This window comes from Microtus oregoni, unplaced genomic scaffold, assembly GCF_018167655.1.
Source record: "Microtus oregoni isolate MIOR12 unplaced genomic scaffold, Mior012 000005F_ref0000423, whole genome shotgun sequence".
Taxonomy (NCBI): domain Eukaryota; kingdom Metazoa; phylum Chordata; class Mammalia; order Rodentia; family Cricetidae; genus Microtus; species Microtus oregoni.
In genome coordinates this window covers 28,986,554-29,013,507 of record NW_024543064.1, presented here as the reverse complement: position 1 = coordinate 29,013,507, position 26,954 = coordinate 28,986,554, and the positions used below count along the sequence as shown (strand labels likewise).

The window sequence follows — 26,954 nt, the reverse complement described above, 5'->3', positions numbered from 1 at the left end:
AATGTAACTTTTGACAAGGAGAATGATACAGATGTTTCAAGTCCCGAAGGTATTACGCAGGTAGAGTGGCCTGAGGACTTGCCTCTACTGCAGCTGCTCCAGGGGTCCTGCAAGTCCAGGCTTTCAGTACCATCCACAACAGCAGAATGCCTCTTTCTACTGTACATTCATATTTTCAGAAAAGGGAAAAGAATTGGTCTACCCTTGGCAAAACGGTTTTTTCCCCTGGTCCAGTGTCTGACATCATGGAGGATGTCAGTCATGGAGGACTCTGGTCATGGAGGATGTCAGTTATGGAGGACTCTGGTCATGGAGGACGCTGGTCATGGAGGACGCTGGTCATGGAGGATGCTGGTCATGAAAGACATTGGTCATGGAGGACATCGGTCATGGAGGACGCTGGCCATGGAGGACGCTGGTCATGGAGGACACTGGTCATGGAGGACGCTGGTCATGGAGGATGCTGGTCATGAAGGACATTGGTCATGGAGGACATCGGTCATGGAAGACGCTGGCCATGGAGGACGCTGGCCATGGAGGATGCTGGTCATGGGAAATGTTGGTGGAGTAGGAAGAAGCAGCAATTCTTAGAGAGAAGGTAAGCTTCGAGGACCCAGATGGGGTCAGTCAGTGGCACATCCTTCCTTCTGTGGTCTTTGACATGCAAGCTCATTGCTGTTGGACGGGGAAACAGTGAAAACTATCCAACCATTTGTAGAAAACTCAAAGGGAAATTTCAAATAAGAAAAGGCCTCCTGCGTCTCACTCAGTGTTGATGGACAGATAAGGATGGCCTGGTTGGCATAGTGTTGCAGTGAAGACTGGTTCATTGGCTCCAAAGAGCTATGATCTTGTTGAATTCACCATCTGTCACTATATGCCTCTGGACTTCACAATTCCTGTTAGTGAGATTTCTAAGAAAGTGATGCAGAGCCAGCAACATGCCTCAATGTATTAAGGTGCTTGGTGCTAAGACTTCAGTTTGGGTTGGGGAATGATGTCGTATGCCTTTAGTCCCTGTACTTGGGAGGCAGAGGCAGGCAGATCTCTGTGAATTTGAGGCCAGTCTGGTCTACAACAGCTAGTTAAAAAAACAACAACTTGAGTTTGATCTCTGGAGTGCACAGGGTAGAAGGAGGGAATCTACTTGCAGGTTGTCCTCTGATCTCTACTCTTGTGCTGGGCATGGTACATGAGAGTGTGTGATTTTTGTTGTTGCTTTTCAAGACAGGGTTTCTCTGTGTAGTCCTGGCTGTCCTGGAACTTGTTCTGTAGACCGGGGTGGCCTCAAACTCAGAGTTCCACCTGCCTCTGCCTCCTGAGTGCTGGGATCAAAGGCACCACCGCTGCCCAGTTGTGTGTGTGTGTGTGTAATTTTTAAAAAGAGACTGGTATATAAGGAGGCTGGGGAAATGGCTCGGTCAGTAAAGTTCTTACCTTATAGTAGGAGGATCCAAGTTTGGGTCTCCAGCAAACCCATAAAAAGCTAAGCATGGGGTGTGTTCCTGTACCCCAGCACTGAGGAGACAGAGATGGGCTGTCTCCCAGGGCTCACTGTTCTGCCTATCTAGCAGAATCAGAATCAGAGAGCTCCAGGTTCAATGACAGATTCTATAGAAAAGAATAAAACATAGAATGATTGAGGAAGGCACTTGGCATCCATCTCTGGCCTCTGCATGCATATGTACACACATGCACGAGTACCTGCACACCCAGTGTTCACATGTATGAACTTGTATGCTCTTATACATCACACCCATAAAATCAAAAAAGAAACTGATGCCCGAATCCTAAATGAAAATGTATCAATTTAAAGTGTTTACTATGAATGCATTAGCCTTCCCCAAATCTGTTTTGCAAACACCTTTGAAAATCTCAATTCAATGTCAAGTCCGGTTCTGACCAGTGTGGAGAGATAAATAGGACTCAGCTTTTGCTTCCTAAGGGCTCCCTTTCTTGTGTGTGTATTGGCTGTGGGTAGATGCTTCTCTGAAATCACATGGCCAGTGTTCTATCAGGAAGTAGCCTGTTCAGCATGGAATCCTAACAAAGGCTGGTTGCAGGACCTCTGCAAACCAGATACTCTGTGGTGCAGCTTTGAGACCCGGTTCATTCCTGTATTCTTGGTATTCCCCAGTGCTCACAGTGTGCAGCCCCTGAAGTTACTTGGCTCAGAGAGATTTTGAAGGATTTTTTTCCCCTGATTCTTTTTGGTAAATGAGATTATGGGATGGTTATTGAAATGCCCTGGATAAGATTACAACTTGATAAGGTCAAACCAGGCTCACAAAGTTTGCACAGGCGGTTAAGACACGTATTTAATTGTAAAAACTTGTTTGTGAAATTCCTTGCAAATTGCAGGTTGACATCTAGGAAAGGGGAAAGGCTATCCTGGGAAGAAAGGCCATAATAGTGAGAGGAAAAATAGCATACGTGTTTGAGCTTTAAGCATGGTTCATTCTTAGCTGAAATGGCTATATAAAAGGATTGTTATCTCTATAGGTAACCTTTGCAGCAAATGTTAATTGTGCTGGAAATTTCAACTCTCAGAGGATGAGAGACTTGAACAATGTTCTGGAGTGCGAGCCTCTTCCTCCTCGTGTTTCCTTAATTTTCTGTTCTTATATCCTGCCTCATAAGGCTTTTTCTTCTCTTCTCTCCTCCTCGTCTCCTTCCCTTCCTCTCTTCCTTGTCTCCTTCCATTCTCCTCTTTTCTCTCTATATAGCTTTCACTGTGTTTTAAAAGGTCATTCTCAGGGCTGGAGAGATGGCTCAGCAGTTAAGAACACTGCCTGCTGTTCCAGAGGTCCTGAGTTCAATTCCCAGCAACCACATGGTGATGGTGGCTCAAAACCATCTGTAGTAAGATCTGGTGCCCTCTTCTGACCTGCAGAACACTGCATACATAATGAATAAATTTACTAAAAAAAAAAAAAAAAAAGAGCTCATTCTCAGCTGGGCGGTGGGGGTGCAGACCTTTAATCCCAGCACTCGAGAGGCAGAGGCAGGTGGATCTCTGTGCCAAGACCACACAGAGAAACCCTGTCTTGAAAACAGGGGGTTGGGGAGGGTGCTGGAGAGATGGGGTTGGGGGGGGGGTGCTGGAGAGATGGTTCAGTGATTAAGAATACAGGCTGCTCTTTCAGAGGTCCCAAGCTCAATTCCCACATAATAAGACTTTGTCTCAGAAAAAAAAAAAGAGTTGGATATAACTCTCAGAGGTAATTGCCAGTCCAAAGATCCAGAAAGCAGTCGCTCCATGGAAAGATAACCCACAAGAAGACATCAGATTCCATAGAGGTGGTTGTGAGCCATTTCTTTTACGTGTATGGGTGTGCTGCCCGCATGTACGTCTGTTTACTCTGTGCATGCCTGGTACCTGTAAAGGCCAGAATAGCATGTTGAATTCCCTGAAGCTGGAGTTACAGATGATTATGAGCTGCCGTGTGGGTGCTGGGAATTGAACTTGGGTCCTCCTGAAGATTAGCCAGCTTTCCAGCCCCCAGTGCTACAATCTTAACATTCCCTCACCCCCCCCCCATCCCCTGCTTCTTTTCTTGTTTGTTACATTGCTACATATTAAACACCAGGCCTGCCACATGCTTCTCAGCTGCTTTACCTCTGAGAGTTAGAGCCAACTCTTTTTTTTTCCGAGACAAAGTCTTATCATGTAGTCAAGGCGTACCCTAAATCTGTGATTCTCTTCCCATCACATCTCAGGTGCTAGGATGATAGGGGTGCGCTACCATACTCAGCCTTCTGCTTACCACCTTGGATCCTGTCCCTTCCTTCCTACACGCCTGATCAGTGCTCTGGATTAGGAAGGAAATCATTATCCAGGGAATCCAATATCCTCTGGCATCTGCAGACCTCTCTCTCTCTCTCTTTACACACACACACACACACACACACACACACACATACACACACACACCTACATACAAGTAAGAAGGCACACAATATACACATAAAATTAGTATTGTGTTAAACTAAAAACTAAAACGCCACCTTAAGGTGAGGGTGTAACTCAGTGGTAGAGCAGTTACCTGGCCTGTGTGAGGCCCTAGGTTCCATTGCCAGCCCAGAAAATACATTCCATCTGAATCTGACGCCATGTTTCCATCCTCTATGAATCTCTCGGTGGTAGTGTAAAGTCTGAATAGTTCCCAGCAAGCCTTGCAAGGCCCTTCCTGACCTGACACTGCTTGCTCACAATTCTGAACTTCAGTGGCTTGTCATCTCTGAGAGCTTTTTCTAGAACTCTTCCACATAGGGAAGTCCTCCTTGATCACGATGCCTGAATCTTGGGCAAATCTTCAGCGGAGTACTCCGTTTTGTCTTGCTAGCACAGTTGGTGGGGCAGGCACCAGGTTAACCTACTTCCCCACTCGCAGGACCTGGCACAAGGCCAGCCATCCTCCAGATACTTTGATTGGATAATCAGAGATTGGCAAGCCTCTTGTGTCAGAGCCAAGGCACATCCAGTCTGTGGGCAGAATCTAGGAGCCTTGTGACCAAACTGTCCAGAGCCTTTTGTGGAATACCAGGCTTGAGTCACACTGGAGTGTGATTCCAGGACAATCCACGCAGAGTAACTGAGGCCTTGCAGTGCAGGCCTTTCCTGGAGCGCAGAGAGCAGAAGGCCCTCTCAGTCACAGAAAAGAAGGCAGGACCTGGAGGAGGCATGGATAGCAGCGCCCAGGAGAAAGAACAGGGCGGCTGTCACTGGCTCCCTGGCACAAACCCAAGTAGGAGGAGGCACGAACTCATTCATCCAGGGCCAGCCCAGGAGAGACTGCCTAGCAGGGCTGGCCCAGCCTAGGCCAGGCCACTAGGCGGAGAGGGAATTTCCTTTGGCACCCTCCCCCTTAGGAACCTGTCTGGACGATTTTAGTTCAGGGAAGGCTGGTGGAGAGCCTAGTAGGCTGCAGCTTGAGCCAACAGGCTGCTCCGTTTGCTGCGTGAAGAGCAAGATCGGACTGCAGGGTGGGACGGCTGCGCCTCGGCCTCCTCAGGTAAGGTGCAGGGGTTGGGGCTGGCGCTGGGAGGCCAAGTACTGAAACTGGGGGCGAATGGCAGGAATTCCAGGCAGCGCATTAAAGCTGGTTGCCAACCGATGAGGGGAAGGAAAGGTCCAGCTTCCAGAAGCTACCTTCGGGAAGAACCTAGAGTGGCCGCTTAGCGCTCTGAAACTTTTCCTTTTCAAAGTTGACAGCATTTTGGACCGCTTAGGAAATGGTTGGGGAGGCGACCAGGGAGTTCAATCCTGCTCCCTCACTGACTTTTCAAACCCTGTCGATCACTTTTACTTTCTCTGTAGCAGCATCCTCTGACTCCCAGGGTTTATTTTTATTTTTGGCTGGAGGCATGCTGGTGTGTGTGTGTGTGTGTGTGTGTGTGTGTGTGTGTACTATATCATGCCAAATAAGTGTCCTACTGCTTAGCTCCTCCTGCAACCACACACACAGGTATTGTCTCTATCTCCACCTGAGCAGGGATTCTACCCCGCGCTTCCCCAGCCCCTGTCCCTGCCCCGAGGGCTTGCCAGGCAAGACTGTCTCACCACTTCCAGCAAGGCGCTCCCGTGGACTGTTTCTTCCTTCCTGGTACAAGGCACCAGAGGGATTTCACTCACTCAAATCATTTACTAGTGTTCATTTGTTTACTCATTGGTTGAGTGTGCACTTCACTTGTCTGGGGAGAGGAGCATCCCATTTCTCCTCCTGTGAACAGGAAAATTGAAATTTATCCCCATCTTCAAACTGGTAGGCAGGCGTGGTGGGAAATTATGCTGGAGAACCAGAGAGGCCTGGATTCCTACCCCACGTCTTCTGTTTACTTCCTGGGCCTCAGCTTCCTCACAGGGTTTTCGTTTTGTTTGTTTGCTTTGAAAGATGATAAGGAACTAGCTGAATCAAGGACAGGCCCAGTGACTTGCACACAGTGGGGCCTGGATAAACAGCTACACTTTCTCTTTCTTTGTCCCTCTTTCAGCCACTCCCTCCCTAACTGGCTGCAGGCTTGTAAAGATATAGAAGACAAACCCTGGCCTCAACAGAACTCAGGTGGCCTGTAAACTGAACTGAGCAGTGGAGGCAGGTGCTCTAGGGGGCTGGAAGCCAGAAGGTGTGAGGGCGCAGGGAGACCAACTTCTGGGTGAAGGTCTAAACACTGGGCCATAGCTAGGGCCTGACTCTTATGCTGTCTTCCTGCCTTGGGACCTGCAAAAAACATTGTTTCCCTTTCATATTTTTTTTTTTTTATTTTTCTAGACAGGGTTTCTCCGTAGCTTTTGGTTCCTGTCCTGGAACTAGCTCTTGTAGACCAGGCTGGCCTCGAACTCACAGAGATCCATCCGCCTGCCTCTGCCTCCCGAGTGCTGGGATTAAAGGCCTGCGCCACCACCGCCCGGCTCATATTTTTTTAAAATCTATTTTATTCCTTTTTTTTTTTTTTTTTTTGAGACAGATCTCATTATGTAGTCTTGCCTGGCCTGGACTCACTACGTAGACTAGACTGGCCTTGAATTCTCAGAGACCCTCCTGCCTCTGCCTTCCTCATGTATCCTCCCCATTAAAAATTATTTGATAATTTTGTACATTCATAAAATGAATTATAGTCATTTTCACATCCCCATTCCCCTCCCTAATCCCCATCCCCTTATCCCCATTCCCCTCCCTCATACCCCTCTCCCCCACTGGTACCCTCACCACTCCCCTCCCTCATCCCCCTCTCCCCCACTGGTACCCTTACCGTTCCCCCTCCCTCATCCCCTTCTCTCTCACTGGTACCCTCAATAAATCTCCTTTCTACTTCAAGTGTGTGGCCACTGAGTTTAATTAGAGCTAATTTGTGGAGTGGGAATGGGGGTTATTTAGTGTCAAAGAGACAAATTGTCTGTGGCAGACCACTAAAGAAAGTGACACACCTTCCCCAACAGGTGGTAATTGTGTATAGTCCCTCAGCCCCAGCTGAGCCTAAGCCCTCAACCACTGAAGCACTTTATCTTGGGCTTCTGCACCTCTACCATCTCAACACTCAGGAGGCTGAGTTCAAAGCCAGCCTGGGCTACACAGAGACCTTGCCTCAAATACCAACCAAACAAACAAAAAGACATTATCGCATTAGATCGTAACCATGCTATATTACTCTCATCCCCTGAGGGTTTACCTAAGACCACATGGCTAATGAGTAATGGATCTAGAATTCAGATTTGGAAATCAGACTCCAAGCTGTCTGCTCAACTCCTTGTTGTCTTTCAAAGTCTCTGTATAAAGGGCAGGAAGCGGTGTGTGTGTGTGTGTGTGTGTGTGTGTGTGTGTGTGGCGGGGGCGTGTCCTCGTTCCCTAACTACAGAAACACCAGCCTTTTTACTTCTCTTGTTCAGGGCTGTTTTATCCGGGTGTGAGGAGACACTCCTATAGTTAGTTGGTTGGTTCATTCATTCATTCATTCATTCATGTGCTTCATCTGTCCCGGGAGACCTAAAGGTTCCAAAAGGGCAGTAATTAGCTTGGCATGATGATTCATGCCCGTAGTCCCTACACTGGGCGGTGGCAGCATGTGTTTTTGGGCGAGTCTGAGGCCACCTTGGGCTACATAGCAAGTACCAGGCCAGCTAGGGCTACACAGCAAGACCTTGTCTTAAGTGAACAAAGCTGAAGCAACCTAGGCAACCCAAGGGGCAAGGATGGTGTCTCTATCAGTCACACAGGCAGGGCGTCTTCCATGTTCTTGCTATAAGAATGCTCGGTGAGTCCTTTGTGAACAAATGAAGCTGACCCATAGCTAGTGATGCATTCCATGGATGGTGTGATAGGCTAAAACGGAAGCCTTACACTCAGGATGCCCATAGTCTGTTAAAGAAGCAGTTACGACACAAAGAAACCATCCCAGACACAAGCAGAGGTTAGTGAGGGGCCTTCCAAGGGCACTCACTTCTGCCGTGTCTGCTGCGTTCCCTGCTGTGGCGTATATGTGTGTGTGTGTGTGTGTGTGTGTGTCTGTGTGTGTAGCAAGGCTTTGTCGAGGAGGTGGAAAGGGACTCAAATTGGGACTGCAGGGAGGGAAGATGTTCCAACAGAGGGCAGAGCTCAGGAGGAGACCTACCAGAGAGCGGGAACCCAACCTGCTCAGGCTCAGTATGGCCACAGTACAGGGTGTGGTGGTGGTGGGGGAAAGCAAGAATTGAGGTTGGCTGGAGATATACTTCAGTTGGTAGAGTGCTTGCTTAGCGTGCACAAGGCCCTGGGCTCTATTCCTAGTGTTGTGTAAACCACGAGCAGAGATGGCTGCCAATAATCCTAACACTCAGGAGGTGGGTACAGAGGACAAATCCAAGGCCATAGCCTCAGTTACAAACTGTTTGAGGCCATAGCCTCGGGTACATGAGGCTGAGAGGCTGGCGGGACGGTCAGTAGGTAAAGTGCAGGTTGCTTAAGTAGGAGGACCTAAGATTGATCTTTCAGACTCTTGTAAAAGCTGTGTGTGGTATCACATCATCCCAATCTCAACTCACAGCTCTAGGGGATGGAGACAGGAGGATCCTGGGGCTCCCTGGCTAGCCAGAGTCTCATCAATGAGTAGCCACAATGTCTGTCACTTGCTGTTCCTGATTGTGTATCTGGCTCATAATTAGTTTTGATGAGTAGATTTGAGTAAAATCAGTACTATTGAATCTATAGTAAGGCATAGTCCCTCCCCTCTAGTCACCAAATCTCTTTTTTTCTTTCTCAGGAACAAAGCAATCTCTGGTTATCTTTATAAACTTTTCTGGTTTCTCTTTCTTTCTTTCTTTCTTTCTTCCTAACGTTTATTTATTTATAAGAGTGTTTTGCCTGCATGTATGTATGTGCACCATGTGTATGCATGCTGCCCATGGAGGTCAGAAGGAGGTGTTGGACCCCTGGACCTGGAGTTACAGATGGTTCTGAGCCACCATGTGGATCCTTTGGAAGAACAGTATGTACTCTTAACAGCTGGGCCGTCTCTCCAGCCTCAATGTGTCGCTCAGGCTGGCCTCAAAATTATGATTCTCCTGCCTCTTCCTCTCCAGCACATCCTACCAGTGTGTGATACCACAACTGGCTGGTTCTATTTTTACGAGACAAGGCTGGCCTTGAATTCTAACACTTCCTGCCTCAGGTTCTGGAGCACTGAGATCACAGATGTGCCCTAACACACCCAGCTTTCCAATTAGCCTTCTAACTGTTGTGCCACAGAAAGACTGAGGACAGACAGCGCAGTGACCCGTCTTTGGAAGCACAACAAGAACCGACGAAGCAGAACTGAGGGCATGGAGGTGTATTGGCAGGGTGCTGGCTTAGTCGTCATAGCAGAGACGTGAAAGCCTGAGTTCAATCCCCAGCACTGCATAAACTGGGCATGGCGGTGCAGGTGTAAACCCAGCATTTGGGGGGAGTGGGAGGGTAGACAAAGGAGGATTGGAAGTTCAAGGTCATCATAAGGAGGTTGAGGCCAGCCTGGCCTATATAAGCTGCACTTTTTCTTTTGTTTTCCAGTCTGGGACCCCAGCCAAAGGAATGGTGCCACAAAGTTAAGGTGGGATTTCCTATCTCAAGGAACTAAACAAGAAAGTCTCTCACAGGCAGGCCAGAGGTTTATCTTTGGTGATTCAAGTTGACAGTATTAACCCTCACACCATCCTTTCACAGATGAAGTTCCTGGGCCACCAAGAGGTTTAATACAGGCTGTGGGTATAGCTCTGTGATACAGCACTTGCCTACTGTTTGAAAGTCCTGGGTTCCATTTCCACAACTTAAGAAAGAAAGAAAGAAAGAAAGAAAGAAAGAAAGAAAGAAAAAGTTTCAGTACATTGCTCAAATCAAAGTTTGTATTCAGGCCCTTTGGAATTTGTATTCTTAGTCAGCTTATCAGTCTGTTAATTCTAAGGTCTGTTGGACTTTATTTATATATTGTAAAATTACAACTGGGAGGAGCCTACTTGGGAGGTAGAGATAGGAGTTCAAGGCCAGCCTTGGCTACAAAGCCATAGAAGACCTTGGGTGGCAAGCTTACCTTTTCTTAGAACCACAAAACAAAAATGAAGTCTGATGGTACAGAGTTATGATCTCAGCTTCTTAGGAGACTGAAGCTTTCATGGCCAGCCTGGGCAACTTCATGAGACTCTGTCTCAAAAACGTTAAAAGAGTCAGGGATCCAGCTCAGTGGTAAAGTACTTCTTTAGCACCCATGAGATTCTGGGGTTGATCTCTAAAACCCTTCCAGGAGAAGTATGAGAAAGGGCTATGGCATTTCAAAGTTCCTATGGGGTTCAGGGGCAAAACGATGGGCGGACAGCATACACAGGCTTTGCTTGGTGAAGATGGACTTCTGGCTTGTGTTAGGGGAGATGACTTTTCCACAGGCAAGCAGGGGATACTCTGGAGCAGGACCAGGGTTTTCTCACTCTATTGCCTCTCCTCTTTCCTTCTTCATTTACTTTGTGGTCCATTCAGGGCTCACTGAGGGTTTTTCACTAGGGTAAGATGCTGGGGTGTAGATAGAATGGAAAACGAACAATCCTGACCTTCCTGTACCTAGTAGACAGACAGTAAATACGCTAGATATTTTTAGGTATGGTAAGTGTTTGGAGCAAGGAAGCAGGAAAATGTGCCAGAGTATTGGCGTGGAGGAAGGCGTAGGCAGAGAAGACTTCCTAGGGAGGTGCCAGCCCCATAGGGGGCGTTGCTGTGTTGGGGTTGGGGGGCTGGTTAGAAGGAACAGAAAGTGCAATGACTCTGAGAGTGTCTGATGAATTTCAGAGGCAGAAAGAGGTCCCCATGGCTGCAACACATTGTTGGGAGAGAGCGATGGACACTGGATTCTGTAAAAAGGCAGGAGCTAGGTCGTGCATCTGCTCTATTCATTCTGAAGACAACAGGAACAGCTTTGGTTTTGTTCCCCCTTCTTCTTTGGGGTGCTGGAGATGGAACAGAGGGCCTTGTGCCTGTGAGGCAATTGCTCTACCAGGGGAGCTACACTCCAGCTTTGCCATGGCTTTTGAGCTAGTCAATACACTCGAGAGTGCGGTTCGTTTAAAAAAGCAGGCGGAAATAGGGATGGAGGCAGAGGCTAATTCTGGAGCCTGCGTTAGCTGAGTCATCTGTAATCTACTGTATAGAAGGGGACAGAGATGACCAGTGTCAGTGGGAAGACACAGTGAGGTGGCCTCTTGGCATCTAGCTCTGCACGTTGATAGCTAATGCTGTCTCAAGTAACTCCAAATAAGTGTCTGAACTCAGCCACTGTTTTATTTTTTCCTGACTCAGTGGGTCAGGAATTTGGGGAGGTTGAACACTTTTTCTATTCCCTTTGCTGTCAACTGATGACATCCAGTTGTCCAAGAAGTCCGAGAAGGTGTCATTATTGGTCTGGTGTCTTGTTGCTCTTCTACACGGCCTTAGCCTCCGTGCTGGGAATGTGGGCTTCTGCAGAGCCTGGTGGCTGGCCCAAGAGTAGTCAAAGCACATATCTCTCAGAACCTGGTTTGGACAGTCCCCAGTGCTGCTTCTGCCACGTGGTATTGGCTAAAACCAGTCACAGGGTTGGCCCCATGACTTAAGAAGAGAGGAAACCAGTTCCATCTTTTAGTGGGAGGAACGGCAACCAGTGTGCTCACCTTCAGTCTGCTGCAATGGGCTCTGGAAATCCAATAGTGGTCCCACTGTGCCGGTGCTGGCCCACTTTTCGTCTGTGCCACAGTATACTGCTGGGTTGCAGCAATTCTTAGGATTTTTTATTTCCCTCTGAATAGTAGAGGAGTAGACCATTTTTGTTATTTGTTTTGCTTTCTTTTCTTTCTTCTTCTATGTCTTTCTAGAGCCTAACACTTACCAGGCATATAGGGACTGCTGGCTAAAGCACACAAGCACACACTTAACATGAGCTTTAGTGGTCACTGGAGAATGGTGTACATAAGAATACACAGGGAGAGTGGTTAAAAATATATGCCGGCTTTCCATCTCTTCCCCCTCTCCTCTTCTCTCATTCTGTTTCCATCTCCCCATCCCCCCTCTGTGTTTTCCCCTTTCTCTCCCCTTTCCTTCTCCTCTCCCCCTTCTCTTTGTCTGTCTGTCTCTCTGTATCTGTGTCCTTGTCTGTCTGCCAGTCTCTACCAGGCCTACAGAAGTCTGCTTGCTGCTGCCTCCTGAGCCCCTGAGCGCTGGGATCACAGGTGTGTATCATCATGCCTGTGCCTGATTCAGCCAGGGAGTACTTTACGCTTTGAGCTACTTTCTCAGCCTTGAAAACAAACCTCTAGGCAGGAGTTGCTGCCGTGGCTCTATCTCTCCTCCCACCCCCTGGTTTTGCTGTGGGAGAAGACTGCTTGGACAGGGGTCTTTATTAGTTGGCTGATGACTACACTGGGTGTTCGGGCTTCCAGTGTAGCACTAAGTCTCTCTCGGGGTGAGCTTTTAAGCACAAAATTCCATGTCCTGGGTTGACATACTTCAGGTCATAAGAACAGTTAGCCAGAAGGAGAGCTACACACCAAATGAATTCAGTTCCCAGACCCTGCACCAGGAACCTCACAACCTCCGGCAATTCTACCTCCAGGGGATTCCGTGCATCTGGCCGCCTAGGAGCCTACACTCCTGTGCACATATCTGCCCCTAACCACACAGTTAATAAAAATAAACTGTATGGGTGATCAGCTTTAATCCCAGCACTTGGAGCTAGCCTTGTCTACATAAAGAGGCATTCCATTCTAGGCTAGCTGGGGCTACATTGTGGGACTGTAAAAAAAAAAAAAAAAATCCCGTGTGATCCTGTCCCCAAAGATTTCCACTGAGCAGAGGTGAACCCAGACAAAGAAGACCTTAGATAATTCTGACGTGAAGGTAGGATTAGGAGCCATGGCCCTAGGCACAGGACAACCCATCAACTCTTCCCCTCCTTCAATTAGTCTGAGAAAGATATTCCAGGGAAGGGAGGACAAGCATTCTAGGTTTGTCCACAATGGCTCCAGTTTTAGCACTGACAGACACAACCTGAGGAATCCCTAGTCCTGTGCACACTGGGACATATGTTTATTGCGATGGGCCCTATTTAAAAGACATTTCACAAATGGGTGAGAACACCATTAATCCCAGCACTCTTAAGGCAGAGGCAGGAGGATCTCTGTTGAGTTTGTGGCTAGCCTGGTTTACACGGTTCCAGGCCAGGCAAGGCTAAGTAGAGAGATCCAGTCTCAAAAACCAAACTAAAGACAAACAGATACTTAAATAAATGAAACTCATTTCAATAGGTGTGGTGGTGCAAGCCAACATTCAGGAGGTGGAGAGAGGAGGAGGATCAGAATTTGAGTTCAAAGTCATCCATGGCTACATAGGGGAAGGTCCAGGTTTGGTTCCCAGCACTCACGTTGTGCTCACAATTATCTATAACTCCAGTTTCAATGCATCTAACACTTCCTCTGACCTCCACAGACTCCCGCACACATATGGCATAATATGTATATACATTCAGGCACACATATATACACATGAAATAAAATAAATAATTTTCTAGATTAATTCATTTTGTGTGTTTGGGTGTTTTGCCTGCACATGAGTGCCAGGTGCTCCCAGAGATCAGATGAAGGCATCACAGCCCCTTGAATTAAAGTTATGGATGACTGTCAGCGACCATGTGGGTGCTGGGAAACAAACTTGGGTCTTCTGAGAAAGCAACAAATGCTCTTAACAACTGAGCTCCAAAATAAATATTTCCTAAAGGTGCCCACTGCTGTAGAGGACATAGGACTCCATCCTGGACCTTGTATTATCTTCAATACATCATCCTTATTGATTATAACTGAGCTTTCAATACTTCCCCATGTACACTGAGAAAGATAGTCCAGAATGATTCCCGGGAAGCTGGTACAGTATTTAAGAAATTTGACCAAGCTAGCATTCAAGAGCACAGACTAAAGAAACCCTGACACCATGTCAGTACTTGAAGAAATAAAAATCATTGCTTTTGTTAAAAATCTGTGATCCGGCAGTGGTGGCGTAAGCCTTTAATCCCAGCACTTGGGAGGCAGAGGCAGGCTGAATCTCTGAGTTCAAGGTCAGCCTGGTCTACAGAGCAAGTTCCAGGACAGCCAAGACTACACAGAGAAACCCTGTCTCAAAAAGAATGGAAAGAAGGGAGGGAGGGAAGAAGGAAAGAAGAAAGGAAGGACGGAAGGAAGGAAGGAAGGAAGGAAGGAAGGAAATCTGTAAGCTGGTCCTCTTGACTGCTGAATTAGCTCCATAGCCTCTCCCTCTCCTCCCCTTTTTTTCTGAGACAAATTCTATGTAGGCCTAGCTGAGCTGGAACTCATTATGCAGGCCTGGCCGACCTGACCTCGTGGGTACTGAGATCACAGTGCGAATTGCCCACATGCAGCTCAGCACTGTTATTACTATTTTCTGGGGTGCGTGCACCTCCTGATGGATTCAGTAGCTCTGGGAGGAGCAATGTGATACAGCTGTGGGCCCCAGGGAACTGACTCTGCTGTCATCTGGAATGCAAGCTTTGGTGTCCCCTTTGCTTTATCTGTAAATAGGAACAACAGCTTAGGATAGGAGTGTCTCCCAAAATAGCACAAGTAGGAGGGACTCTGATGACTGGACATGGGAGGAATTATGATAGTTTTTGAATGGAAGTAATACGAACATACTATTGTGCACACCACCCAAGCTCTGGGAATATGAACATAACTATTGTGCATACCACCCAAGCTCTGGGAATATGAACATACTATTGTGCACACCACCCAAGCTCTGGGAATATGAACATACTATTGTGCACACCACCCAAGCTCTGGGAATATGAACATACTATTGTACACACCACCCAAGTTCTGGGAATATGAACATACTATTGTGCACACCACCCAAGTTCTAGGAATATGAACATACTATTGTGCACACCACCCAAGCTCTGGTTCCTCCAAGCCTGAACCACAGCCAGGCCCGTGGAGTCCAAGGAAGGAGTGTTGAATGCACAGTGAGCCATGGAGAGTCCTGGGGATGCAGAACTCCCTACCTTATTTGCCCTCGCTCAGGAGGGCCAGTGGGCTTTGCTTCCAGAAGGAAAACTTTTAGTGATGGGGGTTTGTGAAGGCAATTTTTGTTTTTTAAATCTTTTGCCTGTTTATTTCAAGTTGTGTGTTCATAGATGGAGCTAAAAGAAAACAGCCACAGCCACAAACCTATAATACTGAAAGACCAGTTCTTAATTTCTGTAGCTAAAAAAGCATCCTTTCAGGCCATGACCGCAGAGAGATCTCTGCAGGCTCTGAACCAAGGCATAATGATGCCTTGCAGTGTGATGAAGGAGGCTGTTAATCTGTGTGGCTCTCAGAACCCCAATCCCTGGCCTCATCAATTACCCAGGTTGCCTAGCAACGCCACCAAAAGCCTCCCACTAGGCCCAGCTGGGCGGCAAGTGGGTACACCCAGCCCAGACTGCTTGGCTCCCTGGCCACATGAAGGCTGGCCTCAGCCCCGGGAGGGACTCGCCTGGTACTGATGAATGGGTGGGACCAGCTGCATGAAAAAACCAATTCAGCTATTTGAAACCTACTCGTGTGGCTGCAGTTAAGGAACAACATGAGCAGATGACAAAGGTGTCTTCCATCAATGAAGAGTTGTTCAAAGGACGTTAGCCCAGCAACTTCCCTGAGCTAGGTAACGAAGAGAAGGTGAGCTTGGCTTGATCCATCCCGTTCTGAGAGAGAGGCAAGTCCTGTTCTTGTGGGGGCACTTATGTCTACTTGGTGTTCCTGTGGTAGCAATGGTGGTGTTGCTAATTTTCAACCTTGACCCAGGGTGACGACCAGAAGATCCGCTTCCATTTAGAAATCCCAAAGTTGGGTCTGCGTCTGTCTGGGCAGCCAGAGGAGGGAGATAAGGTAGAGTATGTGAAGATGCGCATTTCTGTAATGTGTGGTGCTTAGGAAACACGGAGGAAGGGGCTGGAGAGGTGGCTTAGCAGCTAGGAGTGGAGGACCTGGGTTCGATTCCCAGCACTCACGTGGTGGCTTACAACCATCCATAACTCCAGTTCCAGAGGGTCTAATATCCTTTTCTGTCTGCCATAGGCACCAGACATACTACACAGACATGCATGCAGACAGAATACCCATACATATAAAATAAATACATAAAAATGGGAAAACAAGAAAAAGAAAGAAAATATGGATGAAGGGAAAGGTCCAGGAGTTTTGAAGTCAAGAGGTTTCAGGCTTCTCTTCCAGTAAGTTACCCTGGGAGCCTGAGTTTCTTTATCCACGAATCGGGGTATCAGTGCCCTACGTTACAAGAAAGCTCACAAACTGGACTAAGTAGCTCATGCCTATAATCCCACCACTTGCGGGATGAATTTGGAAGGTCACTGTGAAATGTCATTCAGCTACAGAATGAGATCCCCATCTCAAAAACGCAGAACAAAACATGAAAAAAGCTGGGGGATGGCTCAGTCAGCAAAGCAATTGTGGAACCGTCATGAGGACTGGAGTTCAGGTCTCCAGAATACACATAAAAAGTCAGGTGTGGAAGGGCGGTGGTGGCTCACGCCTTTAATCCCAGCACTTGGGAGGCAGAGGCAGGCGGATCTCTGTGAGTTGGAGGCCAGGCTGGTCTACAGAGCTAGTTCCAGGACAGGCTCCAAAGTTACAGAAAAACATGGGTGCTGGGAATAGAACCATCTCTTAGGCCTTTGGCAGCCATTACAACATTGCAGCATGGCAGCTCTATAGATCACAGCTGATCATGGCCCTGATGTTGAACAGTGACAGTCTCTGTGTGTGGAATCAACACGTGATATAAAGACTGGGCAATGTGGTGTGGATTCAATCTCTCCTTTCCTTTCCTGTTCTTCTCCCTTCTTTTTCTTTATTCTTCTCCTTCCTTTTTACATTTTTTTAAAGGGAGAGAAGGCTTATTTATTTATTTTTTATTTTTTTGGTTTTTCGAGACAGTGTTTCTCTGTGGTTTTGGAGCCTGTCCTGGAACTAGCTCTTGTAGACCAGGCTGGTCTCGAACTCACAGAGATCCGCCTGCCTCTGCCTCCCGAGTGCTGGGATTAAAGGCGTGCGCCACCACCGCCCAGCGAGAAGGCTTATTTTGGCTTACAGTTTAAGAAAGGATACAATTTCTCACGGCTGGGAAGATATGGCCACAGAATTATGAGGCAACTGCTTAATTCCTCAGTCAAAAGTAGAGAGTGGACAGGAAGTAGGGCCAGATTATAATACCTCAGGACTCACCCCAACCCAGGCATGGTGGTTTACTCTCAACCCTTGAGAGGCAAAGGCAGACAGTTCTCTGTGCATTCAAAGCCAGCCTGGCCTACATAGCAAGTTTCAGGCCAGTCAGAATTAGATGGTTAAACATTGTTGTTGGTTTTTGTTGTTGTTGTTTGTTTTGTTTAAGCAAATGCAGTTAGCTGCCCAAATTTAGGCCACACCTCAACCCTAGCTTCCTAGAGCCTGGGAAATGGAAGCATCAGGCTTGCTTGGTTTCTGTGATAGGAGGTGGTCCCTGCTGCTCATTGAGGAGAAGTTTGGAATTCCCCAAGAAAGTCGACAATTGACCAGTGTTATCAAAAGAATTTACTGGAAGTCCTCGGCTTTCAAAGATTGAACACATATGGTTTGGTATTTTATTGGCTATTGCCTACAGCCTGAGCCGTGTGGGTGAATGTGAGGTGAAAGGCCAGCTCCGCCTGATAAACCTTTATGTAGTATGTATTTTCTGTGATCTCAGTGATTACATCCTTTGTTTCTTGTTTGGGGAGTAGAGAAGACTCACAGTAGCTGGGGACATAGCTCACGTGGTAGAGTGCTTAAGTAGCATACAGACTCCCCGAGTTTGATTGCCAGTATCTCATGTCTTTAATTGCAGCCCTTGGGAAGTGGAGTACTGTCGAGCATTAGTACCGTGGAGCATTAGTACCGAGGAGCATTAGTACTGTGGAGCATTAGTACTGTGGAGCATTAGTACTGTGGAGCGTTAGTGCTGTGGAGCGTTAGTGCTGTGGAGCGTTAGTGCTGTGGAGCATTAGTACTGTGGAGCATTAGTGCTGTGGAGTGTTAGTACTGTGGAGCGTTAGTGGAGCGTTAGTGCTGTGGAGCATTAGTACTGTGGAGCGTTAGTGCTGTGGATCGTTAGTGCTGTGGAGCATTAGTGCTGTGGAGCATTAGTACTGTGGAGCATTAGTGCTGTGGAGTGTTAGTACTGTGGAGCGTTAGTGGAGCGTTAGTGCTGTGGAGCGTTAGTGCTGTGGAGCGTTAGTACTGTGGAGCGTTAGTGCTGTGGAGCGTTAGTGCTGTGGAGCGTTAGTACTGTGGAGCGTTAGTGCTGTGGAGCGTTAGTACTGTGGAGCGTTAGTACTGTGGAGCGTTAGTGCTATTGAGCGTTAGTGCTGTTGAGCATTAGTGCTGTGGAGCGTTAGTGCTGTGGAGCATTAGTGCTATGGAGCATTAGTGCTGTGGAGCGTTAGTGCTGTGGAGCATTAGTGCTATGGAGCATTAGTGCTGTGGAGCGTTAGTGCTATTGAGGATTAGTGCTGTTGAGCATTAGTACTGTTGAGCGTTAGTGCTGCTGAGCATTAGTGCTGTGGAGCGTTAGTACTGTTGAGCGTTAGTGCTGTTGAGCGTTAGTGCTGTTGAGCATTAGTGCTGTTGAGCGTTAGTGCTGTTGAGCGTTAGTGCTGTTGAGCGTTAGTGCTGTTGAGCGTTAGTGCTGTTGAGCATTAGTGCTGTTGAGCATTAGTGTTGTTGAGCATTAGTGCTGTTGAGCATTAGTGTTGTTGAGCATTAGTGCTGTTGAGCATTAGTGTTGTTGAGCATTATTGCTGTGGAGTGTTAGTACTGTTGAGCGTTAGTGCTGTGGAGCGTTAGTACTGTTGAGCGTTAGTGCTGTTGAGCATTAGTGCTGTTGAGCGTTAGTGCTGTGGAGCGTTAGTACTGTTGAGCATTAGTGCTGTTGAGCGTTAGTGCTGTGGAGCGTTAGTGCTGTTGAGCGTTAGTGCTGTTGAGCGTTAGTGATGTTGAGCATTAGTGATGTTGAGCATTAGCACTCTACTCAATTCTTCAGGTTTGGCAACAGGTACCTTCTATCTAAGGAATCCAACTGATTTTTAGCCGGGCGATGGTGGCGCACGCCTTTAATCCCAGCACTCGGGAGGCAGAGGCGGGCAGATCTCTGGGAGTTCGAGGCCAGCCTGGTCTACAAGAGCTAGTTCCAGGACAGGCACCAAAGCTACAGAGAAACCCTGTCTCGAAAAACCAAAAAAAAAAAAATCTTATTTATTTTATTCTATGTGTATGGGTGTTTTGCCTATGCATATATCTGTGCAGCACTTGTGTGCAGTGCTGCCCACAGAAGATACAAGAAGCCTTGGGGTCCCTGGAACTAGACTTGAGGATGCTATGAGCCTTCACATGGGTATTGCTGGGACTCAAACCTAGGTCCTTTGGAAGAGCAGTAATGCTCTTTTTTTTTTTTTTTTTTTTTTGGTTTTTGGTTTTTCGAGACAGGGTTTCTCTGTGGCTTTGGAGCCTGTCCTGAAACTAGCTCTGTAGACCATGCTGGTCTCAAACTCACAGAGATCTGCCTGCCTCTGCCTCCCAAGTTCTGGGATTAAAGGTGTGCGCCACCATCACCCGGCTGAGCAGTAATGCTCTTAACCACTCAGCCATCTCTCTCCAGCCGATTTATTTATTTTTAATGTAGGCAGTTGCTTTGGCAGCAGAGTCCTACCTTTTTCAGTGCATGGACCAGGTGAGATCCCAAAGGAAGAAAGTCCTTTCCATATTTTAATTCTTTTTTAAATGTTGTTTTGCCTTTGAAATAGAGTCTCCTAGGACATATCCCAGGCATGGAAGTCGCAGTTCTCCCGCTTCAGCATCCTAAGTGCTGGACACATCTGACTGAGGTTTCCTTTTTCTTTCTGCCTCCACCTCTCATTAATTAATTAATTGTTGCAAGGGAGGGGGCTGCTTGTTCATCCTGGCCACCCAGCTAGCTTAGCCCCGAAATAACCACACAGAAACTGTGCTCATTAAATTACTGCTTGGCTAACATTGGCTAACTCTTACACCTTGATTTAGCCCATTTCTATTAATCTATGCATTGCTACATGGCAGTGGCTTACCAGATAAAATTCCTAGCATGTGTCTCTGGTGGATCCATGGTGTCTCTCTCCGACTCTGCCTTCTTCCTCCCAGCATTCAGTTCTGTTTTTCCCACTTACCTAAGTTCTGCCCTATCAAAAGGCCAAGACAGTTTCTTTATTCATTAACCAATGAAAACAACACATAAACAGAAGGAACTCCTATACCATTTCCCCTTTTCTGTTTAAACAAAAAGGAAGGCTTTAACTTTAACATAGTAAAATTACATAACAAAACAGGTATCGAGCAAAAACTACAGTTACAATATTTATATCTACTTTATCTTTTATCATAGCTAAGGAAAACTACATCTATAAATTCTTCAAATCCATCAAAGACTCCAGAAATATATAATATTACCTAAGTAAAACAGGAAGTGTATTGTAAGCAACTTCCAAAATTCTAGAATTGACAGAGACATCTTGCTGCCTGGACAGGTCACCCAAAGTTCTTCTGTACCACTGGGACATCCATCTTCAGCCTACAGGCCCATAGTATCCAGCAGACTTTTCCATGAAGCAGGAAACGTCAAAGACAGTTCAGTCACTTTCTTCTGTGTCCTGCAGAATGTCTTGCAGACTCTTTGATAAAACAGGAACCCCGAAGGACCATCTCACCTTTAGGCAAGTTCAGCAATCCTCTCTCTGTGGGTTCCACATGTCCAGTGAAGCAGTCCAGGCAAGAGCAGTGTCTTGCCCAAATAGCTTACAAACTCCATAAGGAGCCTCTTCGATGCCCATCTTCCTCTTGAAGTAGCTGGTGCTGCCAGAAAAAAATGTGTCTCATTGTCATGAAAAGTCCTAAGTTATTAAAATATTTAAATGCCATATTCTGAAGGTCTCTGAAAGATTTGATGAATACATATCTAACTTAAATATATCTCTATACATCTGAAAAATCTAACTAATATGACTATAAGCTTGACTATTATAGATTATCTATTAACCTATATTTTTAATTATACATTACATTTTTAAATGAACTTTACAATCACAATACCTTAATCAAAAGCAGAAATATACATATAACAAAATTGACCTTAAATTTGTATTAATAAACCAAAATCCATACCAATGCAAACTATTCATACCTATACCATATCCCCCTGTAAATGTAAATAAACATTTATAGACAATATTTGGGAATATGGGCGCAGTTCTGTCTATACTGCTTCCTGCTGACTGGGGGTGTTGTTAATCAGACCTTTCATGATGTATCCTGTCTGCTAGGTTCGTCTCAGTCAGCAGTTGGGTGAAGTAATTTTTTGAGGGTGTTCATGGCAACCTTTTAGGGGGGCGTGGTCTATCATCCCATAGTGGTCTAGAAGCAGTCCACAGGTTCTCATCTTTTTTTTTTTTTTTTCGAGACAGGGTTTCTCTGTGGTTTTGGGGCCTATCCTGGAACTAGCTCTTGTAGACCAGGCTGGTCTCGAACTCACAGAGATCCGCCTGCCTCTGCCTCCCAAGTGCTGGGATTAAAGGCGTGCGCCACCACCGCCCGGCCAGGTTCTCTTCTGTGAAAACAAAAGAAGAACCTCTTTTCCATTTTAACAAAGAGTAGGCAGCAAAAACTGGCAGCACATTAGAAGGTGTATCTTGCTGACATGAAAGAAAATGTCAGGAACCCTCATGATCTTTGCTTAGTGAGTCACGGAGCTGTCAGAGGAGTAAATACCCACTCGAGTGATATGGTAATGAAGTGACCGAACAGGCAACTGGATAACTGTGGGTGCTTTTGTATCTCAGAGAGGCTATCGAGGCTGGGATCATTGCCACCTGCTTTGCCTTGAGGCCGTGTTGCATTTCTTTAGGCCTCTGAAAATGTCTTGTTGTTTATCTAAAGGGTGCTTCCAGCCAGCTGCGGTGACACATACCTGTAATCCCTGCACCTGGGAGGCAGAGGCAAGAGGATCAGGAGTTCAAGACCAACTTTGGCTATATAGCAAGTTAATGGCAACAAGAGATCCTGGGCTATATGATACTTTGTCTTTTTTTTTTTTTCTTTAAATTGGTTTTTCAAGACAGGGTTTCTCTGTAGCTTTGGAGCTTGTACTGGAACTAGCTCTTGTAGACCAGGCTGGCCTCGAACTCACAGAGATCCACCTACCCCTGCCTCCCAGGGACTGGGATTAAAGGCATGCAAAACTACCACCCAGCTTAGGCTGGCTTTTTTATTCACTCAGGACCTCCTGCCTAGGAGCAGCAGTGGGGCAGGGCTTACCCATGTCAATCATCAATAAAAATAATGCCCCAGGTTTGCCCACAGTCTAACCTGATGTCAGCATTTTCTTATTTGAAGTCCCCCTTCCCTTCTAGCTCGTGTCAAGATGACAGAAAATCTAAGCAGAACACAAGTCATCCTTATTTTTCTGGTTCCTTTTATAAACGTAAAGTCGCATTGTCAACAATGTGGAATTTTATTCCCTCATACGATGATCATATATGGTAATTAAGTTTATAATGGTGCTGCTTCCTAGGAGGGTAATAATTCCTAATTAAACTTACTTGTTTGTTTGCAGCACTGGGGATCCACCCCACAACATGCTTATGTGGGTGAGCCCTTGACGAGCTAAGTTCCCAGCGCTGACCTTATTTGAACGCTTTCATGTTTACGAGTAGAAGCTGCTGGTCTCAGCGACTACGTATAGGAATCTAATGTCTGGCCCTGGGTCACGTGCGAATGGGAAGGCAGAAAGTGCCGGGGTGGGAAACAGACTCTATTGTCGGAAAAATTGCTGTCCAAAAGAAAAATGAAAGGTTTTGCTCCTTCCTGAACTCACTGAGAATAACACATTGTACCATGGAGTCAGGCCTGAGGCGATTCATCTGGAAATAAGTTGGGTTTGATTTGATTCCCAATAAGTTGCTTGTGAAAACAGACTCATTCAACCTTTCCACCCACCCATCCATCCATCCATCCATCCACCCATCCATCCATCATCCATCCATCCATCCATCCACCCACCCATCCACCCATCCATCCACCCTCCCACCCATCCATCCATCCACCCTCCCACCACCCATCCATCCACCCACCCACCCACCCACCCACCCATCCATCTATCTTTCCGCCCATCCATCCACCCATCCATCCATCCACCTTCCGACCCACCCATCCATCTATCCATCCTTCCATCCACACACCTACATACTCACTCATCCATTACCAGTAATAATGAATGATTATGGAATGTTTCCTGTGTGCCCGATATTGCCCAACTGTCACTTATAAGTTAGCTAAAATCATGCCCCCCGGTTGCTGCTATGATCTCTACTTCAGACTAGAAATCTGAGGGGCACCTAGTATTGCCATGACTAAGGATGTAGGTTATATGCATCAAATATCTAAAGACAGGCACACAAACAACAGCTCATCCTGGAAGCTTGGCCACAATAGGTACAGGTGAAAACAACTTATTAGCTATCAACAGATGTGTGGATACCCAAGCTGTGAGGTACCACCTGTACACTAGAATATATTCATCCACATAAGAACTGTAGCTGGTTGTGGTGGCACATGCAGGTAGGACTTGCGGAAGGAGGCAGAGGCAGGAGGATCATGAGTTTGAGCCAGCCTGGGCTACACATTAAAAAGAGAATAAAAAAAAAAAGAAAAGAGAAAAGGGAAAGAACAGTAGTTCATGCTATAACATAGATAACTCTTGAAAACACTGTGAGAGAAGCCAGAAAGAAAACACAGTACACATTTCCTGAGCTTTCCAGACACTGCCAGGTCCCAGGAGCAGATTAGAGGCTACGGGAGAAGAGGGAAGAGACTGCTCAATGAGGGTGAGCCTTCTGTGGAGGGCGAGGAAAACTTTTTGGAACCAGATGGTGATAATGATTACACAACTTTGTAAGTACACTCAATATCACCAGACTGTTTAAATGGTTAAAGTAGTTCCATGTCACTAAAGCCATTTTTTAAAACATTCATTTATTTTGTGGGTGGGGTGGGGTCAGTCTCTCCTCTACTCTTGGTTCTCGGGATTCATTTCATGTCATCAGGCTCGATGCTGAGCCATCCTACCAGCCCAAGGTTCCTAGTGTTTACCGTAGTTTAAAAAAAGTAATTTGGGGTTCAATGTATATGACTTTCTTGAGGTACCCTTACAGTCGGTATGTGGACAAGTTCAGCGTTTCTGTTGTTGAGATGGAGTCTGGCTGTGTTGCCCAAGCTGGCTGTGGTCACACCCCTGGGATCAAGTGCTCTTCCTACCTCAGCCTGCCAAGTGCTGGAACTACAGAACTACGGGCCCTGTTGCCACACTCGGCTAGGACTGTAGTTTTAAGATTGGTCTCATGTATCTCAGGGTAACAGCCAATTGGCTACACAGCAGAGGAAGGCTTTGAACTTCTGATCCTCTGACTGCTATCCTCCAAGTGCTGGGCTGACAGAGCAACCACACCTAGTTTATGTGGTGCTGGGGATCAAACCAGAGCCTTGCACATGCTATACACAAGTACTCTACCAACTGAGGGACATCCTTAGTCCCCCAAACTGTCTGGATCCGTGGGTATGCTTTTTTATTTAAAAGAACGTATTCAATTATTTATCTACTTTATTACTTATTTGTTTAGATAAGAAATCTTGTAGCCCAGACTTGCTTTTTGGTTTTTGTTTTTCGAGACAGGGTTTTCCTGTGCACCCCTGGCTGTGCTGGAACTCTCTCTGCACACCAGGCTGGCCTCAAACTCACAAAGATCTGCCTGCCTCTTCCTCCCAAGTGCTGGGATCAAAGGCATGCGCCACTACTTCCCTTCAACCTGAGCTTGCTCTGAACTTACTATATTGCTAAGGGTGTTCCTACCCCCTTGCCTCTGCTTCTCAAGCTGTGTATTGTAAATTACACTTGAGAATTATTTTCTGCGTGTTGTGTGGTAGTCAGAAGATGGCTTTCAGGACTCAGTTCTCCTTCCTGTAGGGGTCCGTGGGGTCGCACACATCATCCAGCTTGGCAGCAGACCCCTTTCCCCACTGAGTTTCCTCACAGGCCCATGGCTTTTTATCGTTTTGCTTTTATAAAGAGAAGAGCACACAGGCTGGGCGGTGGTGGCGCACGGCCTTTAATCCCAGCACTTGGGAGGCAGAGGCAGGCGGATCTCTGTGAGTTCGAGACCAGCCTGGTCTACAAGAGCTAGTTCCAGGACAGGCTCCAAAGCCACAGAGAAACCCTGTCTTGAAAAACCAAAAAAAAAAAAAAAAAAAAAAAAGAGCACACAGAGTTTACTACATGACTAAGGTCTATGAGCATCAGACTCCCTGTTTTAAAAATTACTTTTGTTTACTGTGTGGGTGTGGACCACAGTGAGCATGTGGAAGTCAGAGGGCAAACTGCAGGATTTGGTTCTGTTCTTTACAGCACAGTGTGGATCCCAGGGATCAAACTCAGGCTGCCAGGTTTGGTAGCAAGTGCTTTTACCTACTAGATTGTTACACACACACACACACACACCAGTGTCTTACCTGCCCCAAATCCCCATGTTTTAAAACATTTACAAAACAGTATGGTAAAAACACCATTTGTGGCCACTTAGGTTTGGACCACTTTGATGGCCTTTAGCTGCCTCCTAGCTCCATGCGCAGGAAGGACCAGGAAGACAAATAGTTTTCCAAAGAGCCCAGGAAAGAGCCTCATCTCATTTCCCCCTACATTCATGTCTGCTCCAGGTGGAGGGAGGACCAGGCCGATGGCTGCTGCTGACGATGTGGAGATGGAGACTGTGAATCTGAATACGGAGAGAGCGGGGAAGGAAGAGCTGGAGGAGGAGAAGATGAGGGAGGACGGCGAAGGTAAAGACTTCCCCAGGAGCAGAAAGGTCCACAGGATTGTCTCAAAATGGATGCTTCCAGAGCCAGTCCGAAGAACATACCTGGAGCGAGCCAACTGCCTCCCGCCGCCAGTCTTCATCATCTCCATCAGCCTGGCTGAGGTAAACACCGCCGTGTGAGGGGCCCTCACACCCCATCAGACCGGAAGCTGCAGAGAGAGTGGGGACAAAGCCGACCTTAGAGGAGAAAGCATGCAGGAAGAGGGCATAGAGGGACGAGGGCAGGACGCACAGCCTCTGCCCCCTCACTGCTCCCAGAGCGGATCTGCTCAGTCACTGCCAACCCAGGCGCTGGTTTCATCCATGATGGAAATTTGATGCTTGACATTGGCTGATTTCACTAACTTCATTTCATTTTAGCTGGTGGGGTTTTTAGAAACCAGAGGACTTTGGGCATGCAAATTAGTCCCCCCCCCCCCCGCAGCCCCCAAAACAGGGTTTCTCTGTGTAGCTCTGTAGACCAGGCTGGCCTCGAACTCACAGAGATTCACCTGCCTCTGCCTACTGAGTGCTGGGATTAAAGGTGTGCACCACCTCCCCACCCCACTTTTTTTTTTGAGATGGGATCTGATGTTGTAGCTCAGGCTGGCCATAAACACACTATAATCCTTTTGTAACAACCACCCGGGTGTTGGGATGACAGGCATGCACCACCATATTTAGCTTGCAAATTGTCTTTATCTCATGAAACAAAACAGACTGGCCGGTCAGGTTGGCCTGGGTGTATATTTAGAGCAGTCTCCAGCTGCCTGAGCTTCAGAGGAAAATGTGGCACCTGCTGTGGGTGGACTGTGGGCTGATGGGCTGTGTTCTCGGTCTATGACCTGCTCGGCTTCCCTGGTTTCCAGAAAGAGGACAAAGCTCAGAGAGGTGGGGGGGATGAGTCACCACGGGTGTGTCTTAATGCCTGGGAAGGGCCGGCTGCTCCTGTCCTCAGTAAATCCAAGGTTTTT

At 47.0% G+C, this 26,954-nt stretch overlaps 1 protein-coding gene across 2 annotated transcripts in view; it reads left to right on the top strand.

The window, feature by feature from the left end:
* Window positions 1-4,888: 4,888 nt before the first annotated feature.
* The window catches only part of Rhbdl2 (rhomboid like 2), a 46,513-nt gene continuing 24,447 nt past the window's right edge, over window positions 4,889-26,954 (top strand). For both annotated transcript variants that reach the window (XM_041652485.1, XM_041652484.1), the window contains exons 1-2: window positions 4,889-5,015; window positions 25,841-26,103. In XM_041652485.1, coding sequence (XP_041508419.1) covers window positions 25,861-26,103 — 243 coding nt within the window. In that variant the 5' untranslated portion in view covers window positions 4,889-5,015; window positions 25,841-25,860. The remainder of the gene's footprint in view (window positions 5,016-25,840; window positions 26,104-26,954) is intronic.